Here is a 20,244-nt window from a genome sequence, read left to right on the forward strand (position 1 = left end):
AATTCTAGCATCTTCAACAGGATTTGATTCTGTATGAAAGATCCTCCTATGGTATAAAATGTTTGCCAGGCTTTTACATAGACCTTTCAAGCCTACATCTACCCACCACTCAAATCCCTGCCTTCAAATTCTCAACCAGGTTTTCACAAATAAAAAAGGACAATGCAATGTCCCTGCAAGAATATATGAAAAACAGAAGACCTGGTCTCACTTACTGTGAACTAAGTTTCTATTCTTTGCATCAAGAAGGGAGTTTGTCAGACTGATACCACTGATCATTCTAGCTATAATTCATTTATTCAGAAAAAGTGTTTCAGAGTCAATTCCAAACCCTGAGTCTTGCTGAAGAGTATGCCAAAATTGTCAGGATTGCAAATAAATGAAAAGCCTTTGCAGTTAAATCTAAAGCTGTAGGCCTTCATTTTTTGCCAAACCTGTTTAAACCCTACAACACCCTTGTTGTTGGCATACCTCCTGGGTGATTTCACTGTGCCAGGAATGTAAATATTAAACTATATTGATATGTACCATGTTGGATGATGCATTTGATGATAAAGGCAGTTTGGAAGGAAGTCTCTGTTTGTTCCACTTGGCCAGCCAATCTTAGTAAGATATCTATCAATGGTTCATCAATTAATTCCAGTATACACGCTATCGCTCTTTCTGGTGGTAGACAAGGAGAGAGAACAGATAAACAACAGCTAAATAGGTACAGATGAAATAGTTTTACAGGAACTCAGAACACATTAAAAGAACAGGATGTGAAAGATGGAAAAATGATGAGAGAAATGGAGATACATATAACATGGATTTTAGAAGGTCTGAGATAAATATGGAGGGAAATTAAAATATCCTGGTAAAGTATTGGATGGTGTCATTGTGCCAAAATGTAACATTACCCAAACCAGTTTTTCATTGACATGAGGAACTATTCAAATGGAAATTACATAATCCATCTTGCTTTGTTATTTTGATCCTTTTAATAAATCTATTCTTGGCCAAGGGGTAGTCATATAAGGAAGACACCAGACTACTGTAATCCCTGAAGCCACTCCTACCATGCGGCTATCTTGCTCTATTATCTCTCACTCCTGTTCCTTCAGCACAGTATTGCTTGTGAGGAACTGGTTATCCTCAGCCATATCCATGTAGCCTACAATCTTATGTGCAAAAAGATGAAAAATGGTCCAGTTTGGTTTCATGAGCTGGTTGATCAGCACACATGCATTACTGACTTCTGCTGGGAAGATTCAAGCAAAAAGCTCACATTTCCATCTTTTCCAAAGCAAAAGAATTCTGGCAACTGGCCTAGATATAAAACAAATCATCTGGAGCATTTATTTTATGGTCTATCAACTGTTCCCTTCCTGGCAGAACGCAAAGTGAAGGGGGCTGGTGTTAGAATGATATTTTAGGGACCTGCATACAGTCTCCTCTATGCACTCAATGAACATGCAGAGAACGAAGCAGGAATACACCTATTGGTCCTGTTGTTGCTACACACCTGCTGTCATCAGCAATGTCTTGAAAAAGGAGATGTGTGTGAACATTGAAGTAATAGCACATGAATGGATGTCAGGAAATGGAGTAGGCAAAATACACTCAGTCACTATGGAAGTTCAGTTAATTCAACTGTACTCTTGTGTGGCGCCACAAATTAAACATTGGTTCATATTACAGGCCTGCACAATGCCAGGAAAGGATTTTTATACCATGAGAGGAGTAGTCATTGGTGTCAGTGCTGCTGCTGACTCACAGATACTTACCAACCAGGCTTGTTCAAGGATCTTTAACCTAACAGCCCAGAACATTTATTTGTTCTTGTTCAGACTGTGGAAGTGACAACACCTGGGTCCTCACTTTGAGGCCATGACATCACATTATGAGGAATCTAGAGAGCCTTTCTGTTGCAACTTAAGGACTGTTTAAGCTTAAGCTTTTCCTACATACACAGAGCCCAAGGAAGGAGCCCTGCATCATTTTGTTGCCTCAATATGCCCTTTTCTCTAAGAATATACTGTGCCCCTTTAGTGGTAAAAGACTTTATCTGGAATTAAGAGAATTTTATGGCTCTGGTGAGGTACCACAGTCTGCATGGATCCAGCAATATTGCATGTGTCAGACAAACTGCTCTCATGTTAAAACATTCAATTGCTTTTAAATCACAGGTGATGTTATGAGAAAAGCCAATGTAGCAGAAGTGGACAACTTGTAGTCTTCCAGAAGACGTTTGACTCTTAATTCCTGTGATCCCTCACCATAGGCTCTCCTGGCATCTGAAAACACCTGCAAGGCCATAAATTGCCCAGTCCTCTACTACAGCTCAGAATTAGCATAGAAATCATTAAGCATTAAGTCAAATACTGGTCAAAATCCAGCAGTAAGTCTCAACTGACGTAGGCCCATTGGATCAGTGGTGCTTACAGAGAAGCAGGCTCACCAAATCTCCACTGATTTAATGAGCCTACTCTAGTTGCAATGTACTACTGGATTTTAGTCATCATCCTAGTGGTACAACTTTAATTCAATTCCTTAGGATTAAAATTGGTGCCTAATGTGTTTTAGGTAAAGGTTCCCCTTGACATTTAGTCCAATTGTGTCCGACTCTAGGGGGCGGTGCTTGTCTCCGTTTCCAAGCCATAGAGACAGTGTTTTGTCCATAGACAGTTTCTGTGGTCATGTGGCCAGCACGACTAGACACAGAACGCCATTACCTTCCCACTGAGGTGGTACCTATTTATCTACTCACATTTTTACATGCTTTCGAACTGCTAGATTGGCAGGAGCTGGGACAAGCGATGGGAGCTCACTCCGTCTCGTGGATTCGATCTTACGACTGCTGGTCTTCTGACCTTGCAGCACAGAGGCTTCTGCAGTTTAACCCACAGCGCCACCACACCCTTTAAAACTGGTGAGTAATGTGTTTTACCTGTTAGCAACTGGACACTGGGACATCACAGCATTCAAATTCTGTTCATTTTATTTTTTTTTTTAAATTTCTACTCTTTACTTTCAGTTCCCCAGGATTGTCAGCAGAGGCTCCAATAAAGTTTTCATAAATCTATTTAATACTGGTGATTGCGATTTACATCATCACAGCGTTGAAATCAACCAATCAAAAACGGTGCACATATCTATCTAGAGATGAAAAGGTCCTCTTACCATGTTTCAACAGTTCAGCAAGACAAGATATCACACAGGAAAGAGATTCTTCTTCTAGAAAGTCTGCACTGAGGACAGTTTGAAGGAGCCCCTCAATGCATGGACTTTTGACGATTTTCTGTAAACAGTGTAGTGTAATAATAGTTTATGTTACAAACTGCTTTATATTAAATTTCAAGCATCTCCACCAAGCTAGCCTGAGGAATAGAAGGAAAAAAATATTGAGCTATGAGAGCACTGTGTAGACCTAAACTCATTCAGAAAAGATGGCCCTGTCATTAGCTCCTCCCTGTGGATGTGAGAGTTATTTCCGAACTTCCTAGCAAGCAAGATGAACCCTAACAAATTTACCTGGAGAAGGAAAGACACAGAAATATAGAGAGAGAAATGGAATCTCATGCAAAAAGATGTTTGTGTCTGGGTGGATCCTGATGTCTCACCATAAAACCTGTATAGTTTTCTTAAAAACATTAAGGGGAAAACTGCAGTTCATTTCCATCTTCATTCTGACATTAATTCCATGTATGAAATAAGGTTTCTATATACTCTGTATTTCCTACATTTGGCACTCTGTAAGGCAAATTAAAGAAATCATATGGGTGTTGCAGACTGCCTTGTAAGTGGGTGGAACAATTACTACTGGAAGAAATCAAGGCATCCAAGGGATAAATTAGTATCTTCATATCCCACTTTTCCTTCATCATGAGACTCAATGGCTGAGCTGATCTCCTATTTCAATGCTGACAAGACCTAGGTCCACTCAGCCCCAACCAGGATTTTTCTCAGGTGACATCAGGCTATAAGCTGGGAACTACAGAAGCAACAAATATTGACATAAGAATGAGTACAGTCTATGAATGACTGCCATTCCTGATTTTTGTACACACATAACATTAGGAATCAGATATAATCCTCATCAGTGTGGAAACAAACATAGGCAGTTATGCCTTTAACACTGCCCTTAGCTACTACAGAGATAGACATGTGTTCCATCTAGACCACTGGTTCCCAAACTAGGTGAGACCTCTGAGTGTGTGTGAAGAAATTCCAAGCTGGGGGGTGGGTGGGAAGAGAGTGACAAGACAGTAAGATTTTTCACATCACTCAGTGGGGAAGCGAAGTCTAATTGCCTTCTCTCAACTAAATAGCTCTCTGCTCTGCTCAGCCTTGGTGTATTCACACCAGCCTACCACAAGGATGAGAGAGTCTTCCAAATCCTGAGCCTTCTAATTTCTGGCCATGCTTCTTCTTGTTGTTGTTGTTGTCGTCGTTGTTTTAAAAGCCTTTTCTCCCAGAGGTTTTGTGGAACTGTTCAAGCACTTTTTCATAAAACTTTGCCAGAAGTGAGGTTGATCGGTCTCACCTTCACATGATGGTAATGAAATGACTTCTTTTTCCCACTTCTGCCTCTACTTTTGACCAAAGCCCCCCAGTCTTGAACACCTTGATGGAGCAGTGCTCCTGGAAGGAGCTCCAAATTGGACAGAGGAGAATGCCAATCCTTACCCTGAGAGGAAGCTGTATGGAATTCAGCTTTTGAGTAAATAACATCAAGGACCTCATTGAATGGTGCAATCTTACCTATGCTTACCTGGCAATTAGCTCTACTAAACATGGTGGTCAAGGAGTTACGTTTGAGAAAATATGTAAGAATATACCGGAATATTGCAATTTTATAACTACAAATCTTGTCATGTGTGGAGTGGATAGTAATATTGTGAGTCTGTTAGCACTGATTCAAATGGGAGGGGGCGAAGTATAGTATAGGGAAAAGTAATTTTTGGATGTCTTAATAAGTATTACCTGAGTGAGGGATAACCACTAACCATGGAACACTACACACGTTTACTCAAAAGGACACCGCACTGTACTTTTTTAAAAAGCTCACTCCATTTAAGGGTATGGAGCTTTAATCTGTCTTCTTGTCAACCCACAATCCAGACAGGAATTTATATTACAGTGGTGCCTCGACTTACGAACGCCTCTACCTACAAACATTTTGACTTATGAACAGCTGCGGTCACAAAATTTTGCTTCTACATGCAACCAGAGCTTCCACTTACGAACATAAAACAGACAGGGGAAAAGGGCGGGAAATTTAAATAGCTAACTATAGGTGGCGACAAGGCTGCTTCTTTGTAGCTCTTTTGCCCTGGCAGTTAGAGTGTGTGCAATCCAAGGAGGCTGCCTGCTAAGGTAAGGTGCTGCTTTATACTTTTAAAAAACTGTTCTGGGTATTTTTGCAGTGTGGTTTTCGGCTGGGGGTTATGTTTCTGTGCTGTGATGTGTCTTGGGGGGGTTGTTTGTTCTTGGTTCCCCCCATTTATGATGGGGGGTTTGGTTGCTTTTTGGAGTGTTTTTTCCCATTTCTGATGGGTCTTGGGGGGTTTGGTTCCTTTTTGGGGTTCCCCCCATTTTTGATGTGTCTTGCATGCTTCCCTTGCTTTTTGCTTTGTTCTCTGTGCATTTCTGATCTGCTCTGTTTGTTTTCTGTGCTTTTGCAATGGTTCCTGCATGCTTCCCTTGCTTTTTCCTTTTATTTCTGTGCATTCCCGGCCTTGTCCCTTTGTTCTCTGTGCATTTCTAATTTGCTCCATTTGTTTTCTGTACTTTTGCAATGGTTCCTGCATACTTCCCTTGCTTTTTGCTTTGTTCTCTGTGCATTTCTGATCTGCTCCATTTGTTTTCTGTACAGGGTTTTTGCAGCTTGGGTTTGGGCTAGGTGGGGGGGTTATGTTTCTGTGCTCTGATGGGTCTTGCAGACCCTTTCTGCAAGGGTCTGTGCTGGCTGGTTTGCTCTAAAATGGAGTTTAGTCTTTTCGTTTTAAAATCAGAAATGTTTTTGCAAAGGTCTGTGCTGGCTCTTGGGCTCTAAAATGTTGTTTGGTTTGGTTAAAATGTGTTAGTGTAAAATGTGTGGGTTTAGCATGTGTGGGTTTAAAATGTGTTTTAGACTCCAAACTCTCTTCCCCCTCCCCGACATTGTCTTCTCTCTCTCCGTCTTCTCTCTTTTTGTGCTTAAAAGCACAAACCTTTGAGGGGTCTGTGTGCCCCAATGACCTTCTTTCTTTCCTCTTTTCCCCATTGTTCCCTCTCTCCTTTCCTGCCCTTTTTTTAAAACCTAAGTCATCTTAGGTTTTAAAAAAATATTCTCCCCCTAGTGGTAGAGGACGGATTAACCAGTTTTGGATTAGTTCCTACGGGAACTAATGCTTCGACTTACAACCAGCGCCTCTACACACAAACAAAAAACATCCAGAACAGATTAATCAGGTTTCAATGCATTTCAATGGGAAATGCTGATTCAACTTATGAGCATTTTAACCTACGAATATCTTCTGAGACGGATTAAGTTTGTAAATTGAGGCACCACTGTATTATAAACTGTCTTAGTTCCAGATCTACACTGACAGGCCTCAATTTACAGCTGGTGTAGATGCTATGCAGCTGGCCCTGTAGAATATGGACAATAAACATCCTGTCCCTTCCTGCAATGGAGGTGGGATACAGTAACCACATCTATTTACCCACTAGCCAGAGAAATTAAACACTGACAGTAAATGACAACTAGAGTAAACCCATTTGAATCAATGGAACTTACAGAGGAGTTGATTCACCAAATCCATACTGATTCAATTGGCCTACTCTACTGTGTGCTAAGCAACAGGATTTTAACTGTTGTGTTGTACAACTGAAAATTTATCCTTTCACCATTACAAACTATGAAAGATCTGGTACTTGGGGCAAAAGAAATTTACTTATGGAACCAAATTAAAAAATCTAAAGCAACCACATAGAAATCTCAGATTTGGTTTTCACTGGGGCCTGTCAGTGGGAATTGTCAGCAGCTAAAACTTTTCCTATGCAATATCACTGACTTTCTTGGATAAGGATCAAGCAAGGTCAAACTTGTTGTTTTCACTGATATTACTTAACTGAATTAACAGGGAATTGAACCATTCAGAACAAAGTGTAATTCCAATAGGGAAGCTTGGCACTCACTGGCATGCTTTCAGAACAGCTCAGATTTTGGAGGAAGCAGGCAGCGTGACCAATGACCACGGGGTGTGTTTTCCAGGCAAGCAGCAGTTTCCCTAAAATCTGTAACACTTCATCACACATGAGCTTATCCTGCAAAGAGCAACAGAGCCAGTGAATTGGGGGAAGGGGGGGACAGCAAAAGAGTGATACGATGTGACACAACTGTATGAAACCACAACTCAAAGGATTAGCCCACCTGTTACTTATGGGGGGGGTTGATAATGGCCCAATGTGAAGCACCACTGCCTATCTTTTAAATCAGAAGAGGGGTCCTCCAGCTCTAGAAAGTTATCCCTGGCTTTCTCAGTGGCTACTCCCTGCCTCCTTATCGAGGGAGGCCAAGCTGGGCTTCTTCCAGTTGTTCTACTGGGAAAAAACACACACCTTTTTTTATTCAGGCAGCCTTTAGGCAAAGGACAGATTATTTTCTTAGAGGGAATATCTTTAATTTTCCTTTTTATCCTTTATTAATGTGTTTTAAACCTATTTGTATGTTAATATGTGGATTTGTTTTAACTGTACTTTCATTCAGTCCTACGTTGAGCCACACTGAATCTAATTTGCTTTTGGGGGAAAAACAGTGTATAAATCCAATAAATCTCAAAAATAAACTCATTTAGGGTGTCAGATCTAAGGAGGATTAATGAGAAGACAATATCTGGTTTTCTGTAAACAGTAGCTTTAGCAACAGATGAAGTATTAGTTCACTGAATTGAAAACCTTAGCTTTGTCCCTTGGTTTGTTTCCTTCCAGCTGTTTCCATGGAGAACTCCTTTTCTACCTCACTTGGAATTCAGGTCAGACCAGAATGGGAGGTCTAGAGAAGATCCGAAAAAAATAGGCTCCAGTATGAAATGGCAACAAAGGGTCAGCCACTTTTCTATGTGAACTGGGCTGAACTGCAATCCAAGAGAGGACAATGTAAACACTTCTACTGAGAATGGTTGGGAGAGTGATCTGTTACAGATCTCTTTCTGCTTTGCTGCAGTAGTGACAGCCCTCCATACGGCTGAGCTAGGAGTGGTGATAACTGCTAAATGAGGCAACTCTCTAAGTGAGAAACTATAGTCTGAAAAAGTCACCGGAGTTTACTTCCCCACCAGCATGACACACAATCTTTCCCCCAAAACTCATCCTGGCTTTGCAGTTCTTCCCTAAATTACGAGAAGGAAGAGAAGCAAAAAACAAAAACGTTGCAATAACTTTTTTAAGATTAACGAACATAAGTTTCAAGTTGGGGCTTTCAGAGAGTACAATCAGCTTCTTCAAGAAGATGGAGGACAGTCATGGACCTCTGAGGCCAAGACTGGGATGTAGTTCAGTGCCTATAGAAGCCTATGATCTAGCCCTCTCCAAGCCTGATTTCTTGATCTTGTGGGACATGATCAAGATTTGCAATGCAGCATCTCTAAACAAAGAAGTGGTTTTACATCTAAGATCTTTTCAGCCAAGAAGTTCTCCCTACGCATCGTTTCCAGTTTATTTTATCTTGAAAGCCTTATCCTAACCAGTTAATCCAGCTGGTCAACACACTGGTGAGGCAAAATTGCAATAGATGCTTTGGCTGCTACTGTTTAAGAGCTCTCCCTGAAAATCACCATTGCTGCCTAAGACTGCATCCGAAAATGTTGATTCAACACTTCCTGGTCCTGATAGTTCAGAAGTGTGCCTCTCTTAGTTCATCCTGTGGATGATGACCAGTGCCTGTGCAGCCAGTCACATGGCTGAAAAAAAGCACTATTCTGGAATAGGAAAAAAGGAAGAGGGGTTTCCATTTTTTGGGATATTTCTGATTATGTGCTAATCCTGATGTGTAGCCTAAAGGGCATATAATGCAATCACCTTGCTGAAGCTACACAGGTCTGGGTCTGGTCTATGCCTGGATAGGAGACAACCAGGTAGGCCACCTTGAGTTCCACTGTGGCATAATTATTATTATTATTTATTTGATTTATATCCCGCCCATCTGGTATAATTATACCACTCTGAGCGGCTAACAACAGAACAAATACAATTAAAACAAAAATTAATCCATAAACATCCATTATTAACAGACATACTAAAAATAATAAATGATAGATAAGAAAAAGAAAAAGTTAAATTAAATAAATTAAATTAACTTAAATGCTGGCAGGAGGGAAATGTGGAACTGGGTGTTGTTTAACTTAGGTGTTGCTCACACCAGCAAAATGTTTCCCTATTTTCTCACATCTTTTACTCTCTGAGCAGTCACACGTTGTGGTCACATGACATATATCCCAGGGTGTACATTCTGACTTGTTTTTGAATTACCATGACATTTCCCTAAATTTGATGTGATACAACTGGCTTGCACTTCAGCACTAGAATATTTCCCTCTGAGTTGTTTATGTCTCTGGGGCCCCTTTCTTCCTTAACATAAATAAATAATAAATAAATTTCATTAGATCCATGTTTTGGCAAAATTTCCTTAATGGGTACAAGTTTCTCTGTTGCATTTGTAGTCGGAGGCTTTGTTTTCATTACAGCTCTACCATGAGGTCCCCAAAAGGAAAACATGAAAGGGGTCAGGGGAAGGATCACCTCCTGGCGGAAGGATCAGCAAATAAGTGACACGCAAGGGCCAATGCTGTATGTTTTCCAACACAGTGACACTCCGCTCAGTAAATTAAAAATAAATAAATAAAAGGACACGTAGGCAAATGACATCACTGGCAGAAGCAACAAAAGACTGCTTGCTAGAAAAAGTACTGATACAGCTTTTCGCACAAAACACCACTGTAACTGTTGCATGATGTATCCCGCAACAGAAAATGAAGAAGGCTCCCAGTAGATGAGATTTGATGCGGAGATAGCATTGAGGGGGAACAAAATAATTGATAATGGCTGTACACTGTCTGATCCAGTCTCCCAAAAAAGGGTCAAAATTCATGAGGAGCAACTCAAGAAACATTTTGCTTGTGTGACTGCAGCCTTAGGCTAATTTGTTCAATGACTGTAAGGAAATGGGACATTTTCATTGACATAAGTCCATTGTGACTGCAGAGGACAGACACCTTCACACCTGTGTCTGTGTACTCTTTGCCCCACAGAAGACTGAATGTTAGCTCTCCACATTAATGTTGCCTGTTACTGGTTCAAAATTATCTGATATATTAGTTGTACTGTGATGTTTCTGGCACAAAGAAGAACTTAGACTAACAGGAAACCTTACAGCCCAAATATTTTACTGTCTCTGTGTTAAGTGTGTGTGTAAAACTCTGTTGCATTTCCTGTCGCCAAATAGAGCCCCAGGATTTCTTGCAAATATTGCAGTGAATGTGAAAATTCACCTTCCTGAAATCCAGGAGTAGGCAGCATCCAGAGGACCATAAACCATATTCACTCACCCAGACCTTGAGCCCCACAATAATAAATTATTTGTTTAAAGTTTTAAAAAAATGTTGGCGTCAAATGGCCAATCAGCTAGTCACTTCTGATTTTGAAGAGGGGAAATGCCTTATTGACTTAAACCAGATATGGAAGGATGGGGCCCACCCCTAGAGAATACAATTGACCATATTGGGGAAAGGACTCATGAACATTTGCAGACGCTAAGGAGATACATGTGACCCTTGAGCCCCACTCATACATTCAAGCCTGATTACACTGGAACTCTGAAAATTGTGATTCTCTCTAGTCATCACTTGCTTGCTTGTCAGACCCACCACTGTATCACCATGGAAATTACAAACCATTTCACCACACTGTCACTAGAGGAACATGCTGAAGGCAGAAATATCAATACACATATACAGTGGTGCCTCGCATAGCGATTGCTCCGTTTAGCGATGAAATCGCTTTGCAACACATTTTTTGCGATTGCAAAAGTGATCGCTTTGCGATGTTCCCTATGGGGGAATTTCCCTTTACGATGCTCGGTTCCCTGCTTGGGGAACCGAGCATCGCAAAGCGACGATTTTAAAACAGCTGACTGGCGGTTTCAAAATGGCTGCCGGGTAAACAAAATGGCCACCCACTGTGTTTAGGGACTGATTCCTCGCTTAAGAGGCAGCGAAAATGGCCGCGCTATGGAGGATCTTCGCTGAATGGTGAGTTTTAAGCCCATAGGAACGCATTAATCATGTTTTTCTATGGGCTTTTAAATATCGCATAGCGACGTTTTCGGTCTGCAGTGATTTTTGCAGAACGAATTAACATCGCAATGCGAGGCAAAACTGTATAGGATTAAGCTCACAAAGTCATTCACTTAATAGCTTCTGAAAGACAGCCTGCAATCCAATGCATATTTAGGTTGAGGTGAAGATGCATTGAACTTGGCAAAGGACTAAGTTTCAGCAGGATGTTTAAGATTACAGTCTTAGGCAAAGAAAATATTTCTTAACCATTTGACCTCTAACACAGAATTATCAATAGTTTTCATTGTAGTTAGTAGACTGGAACAGCTGGCTATGGAGCCAGGTATCAAGAATTTATCTTCACAGTGTCTCCCTGCCCCTAGTGAGAGAGGGGCTGGCTGAGATCACCTGGAGTATGTGCAGCTGATGGACTACAGCAGGGGTGGGCAGTTAATTTCTATAGGGGGCCACATGAAAAATTTGAACTGTGTTCGGGAACCGAACCAACTTTATTTAAAAATAAAAGATAAGCAACTGATCAACTTTAGACAAAAAGCTATAAATGTTTTTGATGTTCAAGTTGTTCAGTGAGAGAAATCCAGTCTGTCTGGGGCTTGAACAAGTGCATGAACACCGGACTGGAGCAACAACCAGCGGGCTGGACAGGAGCAGCTTGCGGGCCATATGTGGCCCTCAGGCTGCACTTTGCCCAGGTCTGGACTACATGCTCTACATCTGTGTGGCCTTAGACACAATACTGGGGTGTTATGAGAAGCAGGGACTACTAAATCACTTCTGAGTACAGTGGTGCCTCGCTAGACGATTACCTCGAAAACAGTTTATTTGCAAGTCGATGAGTTTTTGTGATTGCGATAGCGCTTTGCAAAATGGTTTTCCCTATAGGCGATTTTTGCTAGATGATGTTTTGGACCGTACTTCACAAGACGTTTTTTTTTTCGGGACCGTTTTTTGCAAGATGACCATTATGACAGCTGATCCGTGCTTCGCAAAACAGGTGTTCTTGGGATCGTTTTTCGCAAGACGACGATTTTGACAGCTGATCCGCGCTTTGCAAAACGGTTTCTCTATGGGAGATTTTCGCAAGACGACAACTATTTTCCCCATTGGAACGCATTAAATAGATTTCAAAGCATTCCAATGGGGAACCGCATTTCGCAAGACGATGTTTTCTCAAAACAGCGATTTTCGCGGAATGAATTAGCATCGTCTTGCGAGGCACCACTGTAGTTTTATACCAAGAAAACCCTGGGAAGGTTGCCGTTAACTTACAATCAAGTTGGTGGCACAAAATTATTAATATACATTTACGCAAAAGGAAAATAGCATCATGTTTACGTTTGTTTTATTATCTTACTATATTTATTCTGATGTTTGTTTTACATATTATGAAGAGTTAGGTGTCCAATCGTATACCACTGATTTAGGAGTAAGTCCTCTTGCATAAGTGGTGACTTTCTTCCAATTAGAAATGGTCTCACAACAGAAGTATGGTTCTAGCCTTCAGCAGATGCCAATTTTGTTTTCTTTGTGGCATAAGAATTACCCTACTGAATCTGGCAAAGGCTTGTCTGTATTCACCCATGGTCAGCCAGATGCAACTGGGAAGTCCACAGGCTGGCTGGGCATAAAGGCACCAACCCACTCCGCTGGTTGCCATTGCAATCTAAAGAGGAGCTATCTAGGGCTGGTTCTTTCGTTTGGGGATCCTCGGGCAGGAAGCCTTCACATATCTTTTAACCTGGAAGCAAGCTATGGTGCAGGGTGTTCATCTTAGATATTGGATATAATGATCTCAACATCTAGAGTGGCACTTTAGATCAGGATGGCAGACGTTCCAGAGGTGAGCCCTCCCCCTTTTCCTACCTCTTCTAACCCCCCGCCTTTTTCTGGAGGAATTTTGTAGGTTTTGAGCAGGAGGTAATAAAGCCATTAAAATGGAGAACTACACCTTATTAGAAGCTTCTGGAGCTCAGAAACATTCCCAAAACTACATCTGCTGCCTCTGAACATTACAGCCATGCACATTTTAGTGAAGCCTAGAAGGCAAGTGGGATGAAGACACACTACCTGATTGGCTGGATGCTGGGATAACAGCCGGAGGAGAATGATGGCGTTTTGTTGGAGCTCTGCATTGTCAGAAGCCAGGAGAGGGAATAGAAGAGGCAGGATGGGCAGGGCAACAATGCTGGTCTGAACACTCTCTGGAAAATAAGATGGCAGCTCAAGCCTCAACATGCAGATATCCTCTTCTAGATTTAGTGTGCCGTTCCCACCTGACAAAATATCTGACTTCAGTCATCTGGGGTATAAATTCTTTCTGGAATATGGTAGTCTACTCACCAATCTTACATGTTCCTTATCTTTACATCAGCCAGGCGGCTGTCTAAATGCTGGAGGGAGAATGGAACAACGGAGCTGTCATTCTCTCAAGGTGCCTAACATAGTAGCCTCAGAGCCCCCATGAGCACTAAGGCTTCATTAACCAGAAAAGGACTCTGCCAGACAGTTGAAAACAACATGTGTGGAATGGGGAGTGGGGACATCTTTTTGTGTGTCTGTGTGCACAGAGGTGTCCGCCCATAATTTCATTTACTGACATGCTAGGAGTGTTACTTACCATTTGTAGCTAAATTTCTGAGGCAAACACAAGCCTGGTTTGACACCTAGTTGTAGAAAACAAAGATCACAAGGTAAGGGACCACCCTCTCAAAAACGGCATGAAATTTATAAAGCCCACTGGCCCATATTAACTTTGTTTAACACTTTTCACATCTCTAAGATACTAGAGACAAAATGTGCATCAAAGGTTTAACTTAAAAATGCTCCATGTGAAAACACAAGGTACATCAAAGCCTCTAAAGCAAACCCTGTTAGTGATCCACAGATGCCACCCCCCCCCAAAAAAAACACAGTTACAGGGTATAAGGAATTAAGGTGTAACTAGACTGCTCTTGATTTAGAGCAGGGGTCTCCAAACCTTTCACAGCGAGGGCCACATAATATATTTTCCATATTTTTGAGGGCTGCCTGGATGCCTGGGCCAGATAAAAAGGCAAGGTGGGCTGGATGTGGCCTGCAGGCCGTACTTTGGAGGCCCCTGATTAAGAGACTAACTACTTCTTTTAAAAGGTTGGCTTTCCACTTCTATGGGAATATATATTATACTGGTATTCCACCTCCATACCCACCTCCATTCTGTACCACACAGGAGGAGTGAATATTAGAAAGGCAGTGCCCACCATTAGTTCTACATAGGAAACAATGATAGAATACTAAGTTTGAACTCTTAGAATAGCAGGTGGCTAACCTCCAGGGGCTTGGGATCATACTGGATTGTCCAGCCTTACTGTCACAACCAAAATTCAGCAATCACTGCTAATAATATTTATTTAATTTATTTAAAATATTTTTACCTCACCTTTCTCCTTAAAAGGATCCAAGTTTGAATATAACCTTAGAACTGCAGAGCTGGAAGGAACCCTATGGATCATCGTGTCCAGCTCCTGTCAAGGAGGCACAGTGGGAAACTGAATTCCAAACTCTGGCTCTGCAGCCAGATGTCTAAAACACTAAAGTAATTTTGCTGGCAGCTTCAGCATCTCTCTATGACAGTGGTTCTTAACCTTTGTTACTCGGATGTTTTTGAACTGCAACTCCCAGAAACCCCAGCCAGCAGTTGGTGGCGAAGGCTTCTGGAAGTTGCAGTCCAAAATTCCTGAGTAACCCAAGGTTAAGAACCAGTGCTCTATGATACCGAAAGGAAAGTGATTATCTGCAGAATATCTTTTTGTACTAACCACCTACTAGTGTACAGATGTCTCCATTCCTTCTGGAAAACAAGAGAAAAAATGATAACATTCTTTGGGCACTTATGCAGCATCTCTACTGTTTTTTTTTGTGGGGGGCGGGGTCAGCACTGTTTTCAGCAGTGGGGGCAAATGTGGGACAGCAGAAGTTCCAAAACCAGCCTATGAGGTACACACATAGCCATGGGCCATGTGTCACCCATTGCTGCCTTAGGGATTCAGGTAACACATAACCTTCAGCTAATGGCTCATTTGGGCATATACTGCTGAAACATATTTTCAATCCTCTAATTTAATGTGTAGAAAGATACTAAGGTCGTAGCCTTCAGCACAGTTGCTCAGAAGTAAACTGAACTCGTGTTCAAAGGACATCTGTGAATAAAAAGTTTGTGATAGGGCTGTTCATAAAACCACAACAATACCCTTGATCAATAATGTCTCCCTATGCGAGTAATGAAAGGAAGTAATACCCGACTTCTGGCTTGACACTGTGACAAGACAGCAGCAGGAGGACGGAGCTCTGATCCCTGGGCTGACCTGTTTGGGACGCCCCCAGGGTGTTAAAACCACCCCAGAGAAGTAGTGAAATGGGGGAGAAGCCTGTTGATCATGGGGGAATGGTGGCTGGCTATGTTTGATCTGGGAAACTCCCAATCAGCCAGCAGAAACAAGCAGCTAAAATAGCTTGCTTGCAAATTGTTGGCAGCTGTCAATGGAGAAGCGATAAATCAGCCTAATTAACATCGTGTTATCACTGTGTGAAGAGTATTTTTTAACTGTATTGCTTTACTGTCCCCGGATGAGACAATTCCTATGGCAGAAATAGCGTCTTCTATCCCCCACCACTGATTGACTAGCGGTGAATCTGGAGAGAGGAGACGCAGGGAGACACAAGGAACATAAATTGGACATTAATTAGACATTTAATTACACTTCAAGGAAGGAAGTGTTACTTTGTTATAAACTTAAGAATCTTTCTCTTGAAAACACTATTGGCAATAACTCTGGGAAACTAAATTTGTTTTTGTTACTTGTAACAGCAATCTAAGGTGCTGGCAAAAAGCCTAGAATCAATGATCTTAAACACTTTATGGCTGTTTGGAATTCCCTTTCTTTTTGAGGACGGAGCTGAACTACAGATAAATTAACCCTAGAAAGCCTAATCTAGCCAAAGTGGAACTTCTAAACTATATCCTGGGTTTTGAACCTGACTGGACCTTGAGCCTTTAGGCATGGAAAACTCTTTACGTCTGAGACTGGATGCAAGCTTAATCCTAAAGATGATCAATCCATTAATGTCGACCTATGGAAGCAAGTATTGATGTAACTGGACTGATTACTTTAAGTATCTGGACAACTTTCACTAGGAATACAATTTTTTGACATCTGGGACATAATGCCACAACAAGGACAATTTTGGGATGAAAAAAAATCTACTTCAAGCAATTGTAGAAATAGTGAGATCCCACAATGAAGAGGCAAAATTATTCACGAAGCAGTTGAAGAACTACAGTCAACAGGAGACAGGGAATAATGAACAAGGAAATGAATGATGTATGCCAATCAAAAGAGGGGAAGATAAGGGGAGAGAACGAGCAGATCTAATTAAAAAGAGCCTGGAAGATCTCTTGGAGATAGATCAAATGTATAAAATGTTCTCAGGTGGCACAAGCCATGGCAGAATTTTTAGAGAGATAGAAACAGGAATTTGGAAAAGACAAATAAGAGGAGTTACTTAGAAAGATGGAAAAGGAAAAAAAATTAAAAGGTAGCCTTCAGCGTTGAAAGCATGAATACACCTACTTCTGGAATTGTAAGGGGGCATATCCTACACGAAAAGGGAATTAAACTGAAATAACGGATCACTAATCAGGGTAAAGGCATAACACGGTTCTTAAGGTAAATTGAAGCTAGATATAAGGATGAGGTAAAACAATACTTAATGAACATACATTAGATATGATATTGATATAGACGTGATAGAAAATGTGGAGATAGAAATGGCTAAACAATTATATAAAGAAAATCTGTATAAATTGCTTTAGATAACATCTATTATGTGTTAGGAACCTATTTAGTTATTAAATACAAAGTTTGCCGGTTAAATCAGGGATCCCCAACCCCTGGTCTGCGGCCCGGTGCCAGTCTGTGGCCATGGCAGAACCAAGCTGTGGAGACGGATCTCCGTCCCCCCACCCGCACAGCCCACCACGTGCACACACAGGTGACCCACCCACCCATGAGCGCACCCCTCTCCTCCGTAAGAGAGCCCCACCTCTTCGCACATGCATGCTGCACCCACCCATGATAGCACCCTGCCCCTTCATCCATGTGCACGAGTGTGTTCCGCCCTTTCACGCATGTGCACCTCTCCCCTTTGCAAGTGCGCCCTGCCCTTTCGAACATGCACACAAGCATGCCCTGCCCCCAGCACATGCAAGCAAGCACACCCCACCCCTCTGCGAGCGTGCTGATGTTATAGGGACAACTAAGAAGACACCAACATGCAAAAAAATTAATTATAATCAGCCCATGTAACACGATGTTTAACAAGCACAAATTGAATGTAGATAGAATGAAAAACTAATAAAATTGGTTTTTTTAAATAAAAAAATTAAGTCTCCCTATGCAACAATCCTGGCAACAGTCTATGGCTTTACCTTGTCCACAGGTGAAGATAGGAGAGGAAGGAGTGTCCGTAGAAGGAACCTATTGCCGATGTGCAGCATGGCTTCATGGTGCCAAGAGTTCATGGCCATGTTGCTTAGAGCAGCACAGCTATAGTACTGTAGGCAGAAAAATGGAATTTGGGATTGATGTGTTGCAAGGGAAGATTGATAACACACCAAGAAGGCATGCACAACAGCTCTCATTGATTTCAAGATGGGAGCACTTGTGACCTTGGGCTCCCAACCTGTGGTCAAGCCACCACGGTATGGGGGGGACTATGAGTGATGGGGCCATCAGCAATCCATTGTGTCTAGGAAACCAGCAGCAGCTTATGACTGCTCTCCCTTCCCTTCGACCTTCAAAAGCAAATGCTGCAAACAGCAAATGGGGAAAGGAGCCGTTTAGCTCCACAGCATGTCAATGACTAGAGCAGACAGAGAAAAGGTTAAAATGAAAAAAGCCAGACATTATGCCAAAAGAAACTTCAGTGTCAGGTTGCCAAAGAGTCTTAATTTCCAAAGAAGTAGCCCTATTGGTCTGTCTCAGTATTTTGTTAAAATTAAATGGGGGGGGGGAGAAGAGAGAGTGAGAGCGCAAAATATTAATTATTAAGGAATCATTACGTGCTTTTAGTTTGCCAAAAAAAGGGCATAGGGTTCAGGAAGACTGAAAGCAGGAATAGTTCAGAACATTTTAGGAACATCCGCTGAGATCAATCCTACATGGCAACTGCTCTTCCTTCTGGTGGAGAGTATTTCTAGGAATCCTGGACATGTCCCAGGAAAAAAAATACTGTGTCTGATAGGACACAGCTATGATAACTATAGACCACACAGATCCTGACAGTTCTGGATAAGGTGAAGTTTGAGTGTGAAGACCAAGATAAACTGAAACACCTCAGTAGTCTATACGGTGAAAGGTCATGTTATTACAGCTGGTCTCTAATAAATTACACCTCTACCTTCCACAAAAGCTCTTTCTTAATAGCTGGAGCAACTTTTCAAGCCACATGAAATGAGCAAACACGTCTGGTGTTTGCTCATTTTCAAGATGAATTATTATTACTAGTTGTGTATTTTGAACCGTTTGGGTTGATTCTGCAGCGAAAATAAGAATGAATATATAAGATAACGTTTGGTGGCTTTGGGATAGAATATACATTTTTTCTTCAAGTAGAGGATCTCTAGGATATTGAAGATGAACAGCTGTTTAAAACAAATAAGGAAGATGGATTAAGCGCAACACAGCTTTTATTGTGTGTTAACTTATAATAATTTATTTTATTGTACTATTATGAGATGTTGTCCATGATTTACTTTAGTGGAAAAATACTCAGTTTTCCTGGAGGGGGAAACACTAAAAGAGAGCATAGCATTAGCACTAAATATCCCCCTGGGGGAGTTACATTGCAAAGTGGAGAACAAAGCTGAAATGGTAAAGAAGAATGGTTTTAAAAAAAAACTCCTGCTTTATAATTCTTCTCTTCCATTCTCCAATTCCAAAACCGTCTATCTGTTTCTTATTGTTTTGTGCCATCGTCAATTCTTGACTTACTGCAACCTTAATAAAGCTTTTGAGGTAAGTGAGATATTTAAGGAGTGTTTTTTTTCCAAACTGCTTCCTTCCCACCCACCCCGTGAATTTCCATGTCTGAGCATGGATTTGAACCCAAAGCCTTTCAAGTCTTCATCTAACACTCTACCTACTACATTACACTGGTTCCCGCTGCACTCTCTGCTAAGAAGTGCTAATTGCAAGAGCAGGATGAGGAAGGCACACGCTATATTATGGCTGAATGGGAAGTCTTGATTTCTTGCCTAAGGGTCTAAAAGAGTCTCCATGGAGAGAAAGGGTACTTTACATTTTTTCCTCTCTACTGCTCAGCATATATCATGAGGAGTCAAGCATGAAAGACTCTGAAATTCTCAGAAGCCAACTTATACTCCAATGTTATTTTACATTCCAATGGTTGCATTTCACTTTCACTTTGACATTAACTGATGTAAGACTGAAGGTGAGAAGTCGAGTATTTGTTCCAGTCTTGACTCTCAATCAGGTATCCTAAACAAAGACTTGCAACAGATCTCATGAGATGGGCACAGTCCAAGACTATTCTTTAACCCTGAAATGCATATGACTCGTGAAACAAGAAAGCATAACTCAAACCCTGACCCCTCTCTTTTCATTTCTTATAAGAGGCTAACTGTGACCTTCCAGGTGCCACAAATGTTTCTGTCACCTCAAGCAAGAGTATCTCAACTAGTTAATTTGCCACCCTGCTGAATTATTAATTGCCAAGAGCTCAGGTGCCGAAGACCGTGATCTGACTTTCCAGATCTATAAACTCAGTTGACGGTTCTTGACAGGTTTGAATTTTAATGTGTATCATTTCTCCAAAAATTGTCAGAAATGTCAGTCATGACTTCTTGGTTGGTTTGTTCAATCTC

The 20,244-nt window shown here is 41.4% G+C and overlaps 1 protein-coding gene across 2 annotated transcripts in view; it reads right to left on the reverse strand.

The window, feature by feature from the left end:
- Positions 1-20,244, reverse strand: part of LOC110082664 (uncharacterized) — a 35,086-nt gene that overhangs the window by 3,432 nt on the left and 11,410 nt on the right. Inside the window, exons 7-12 of one of the 2 annotated variants that reach the window (XM_020800429.3) lie at positions 17,788-17,913; positions 13,939-13,984; positions 13,389-13,522; positions 7,165-7,293; positions 3,163-3,280; positions 529-663 (exon numbers count right to left, since the gene is read on the reverse strand). In XM_020800429.3, coding sequence (XP_020656088.3) covers positions 529-663; positions 3,163-3,280; positions 7,165-7,293; positions 13,389-13,522; positions 13,939-13,984; positions 17,788-17,913 — 688 coding nt within the window. The remainder of the gene's footprint in view (positions 1-528; positions 664-3,162; positions 3,281-7,164; positions 7,294-13,388; positions 13,523-13,938; positions 13,985-17,787; positions 17,914-20,244) is intronic. The other variant, XM_072996376.2, reaches the window with a different exon arrangement.

This window comes from Pogona vitticeps, chromosome 1, assembly GCF_051106095.1.
Source record: "Pogona vitticeps strain Pit_001003342236 chromosome 1, PviZW2.1, whole genome shotgun sequence".
Taxonomy (NCBI): domain Eukaryota; kingdom Metazoa; phylum Chordata; class Lepidosauria; order Squamata; family Agamidae; genus Pogona; species Pogona vitticeps.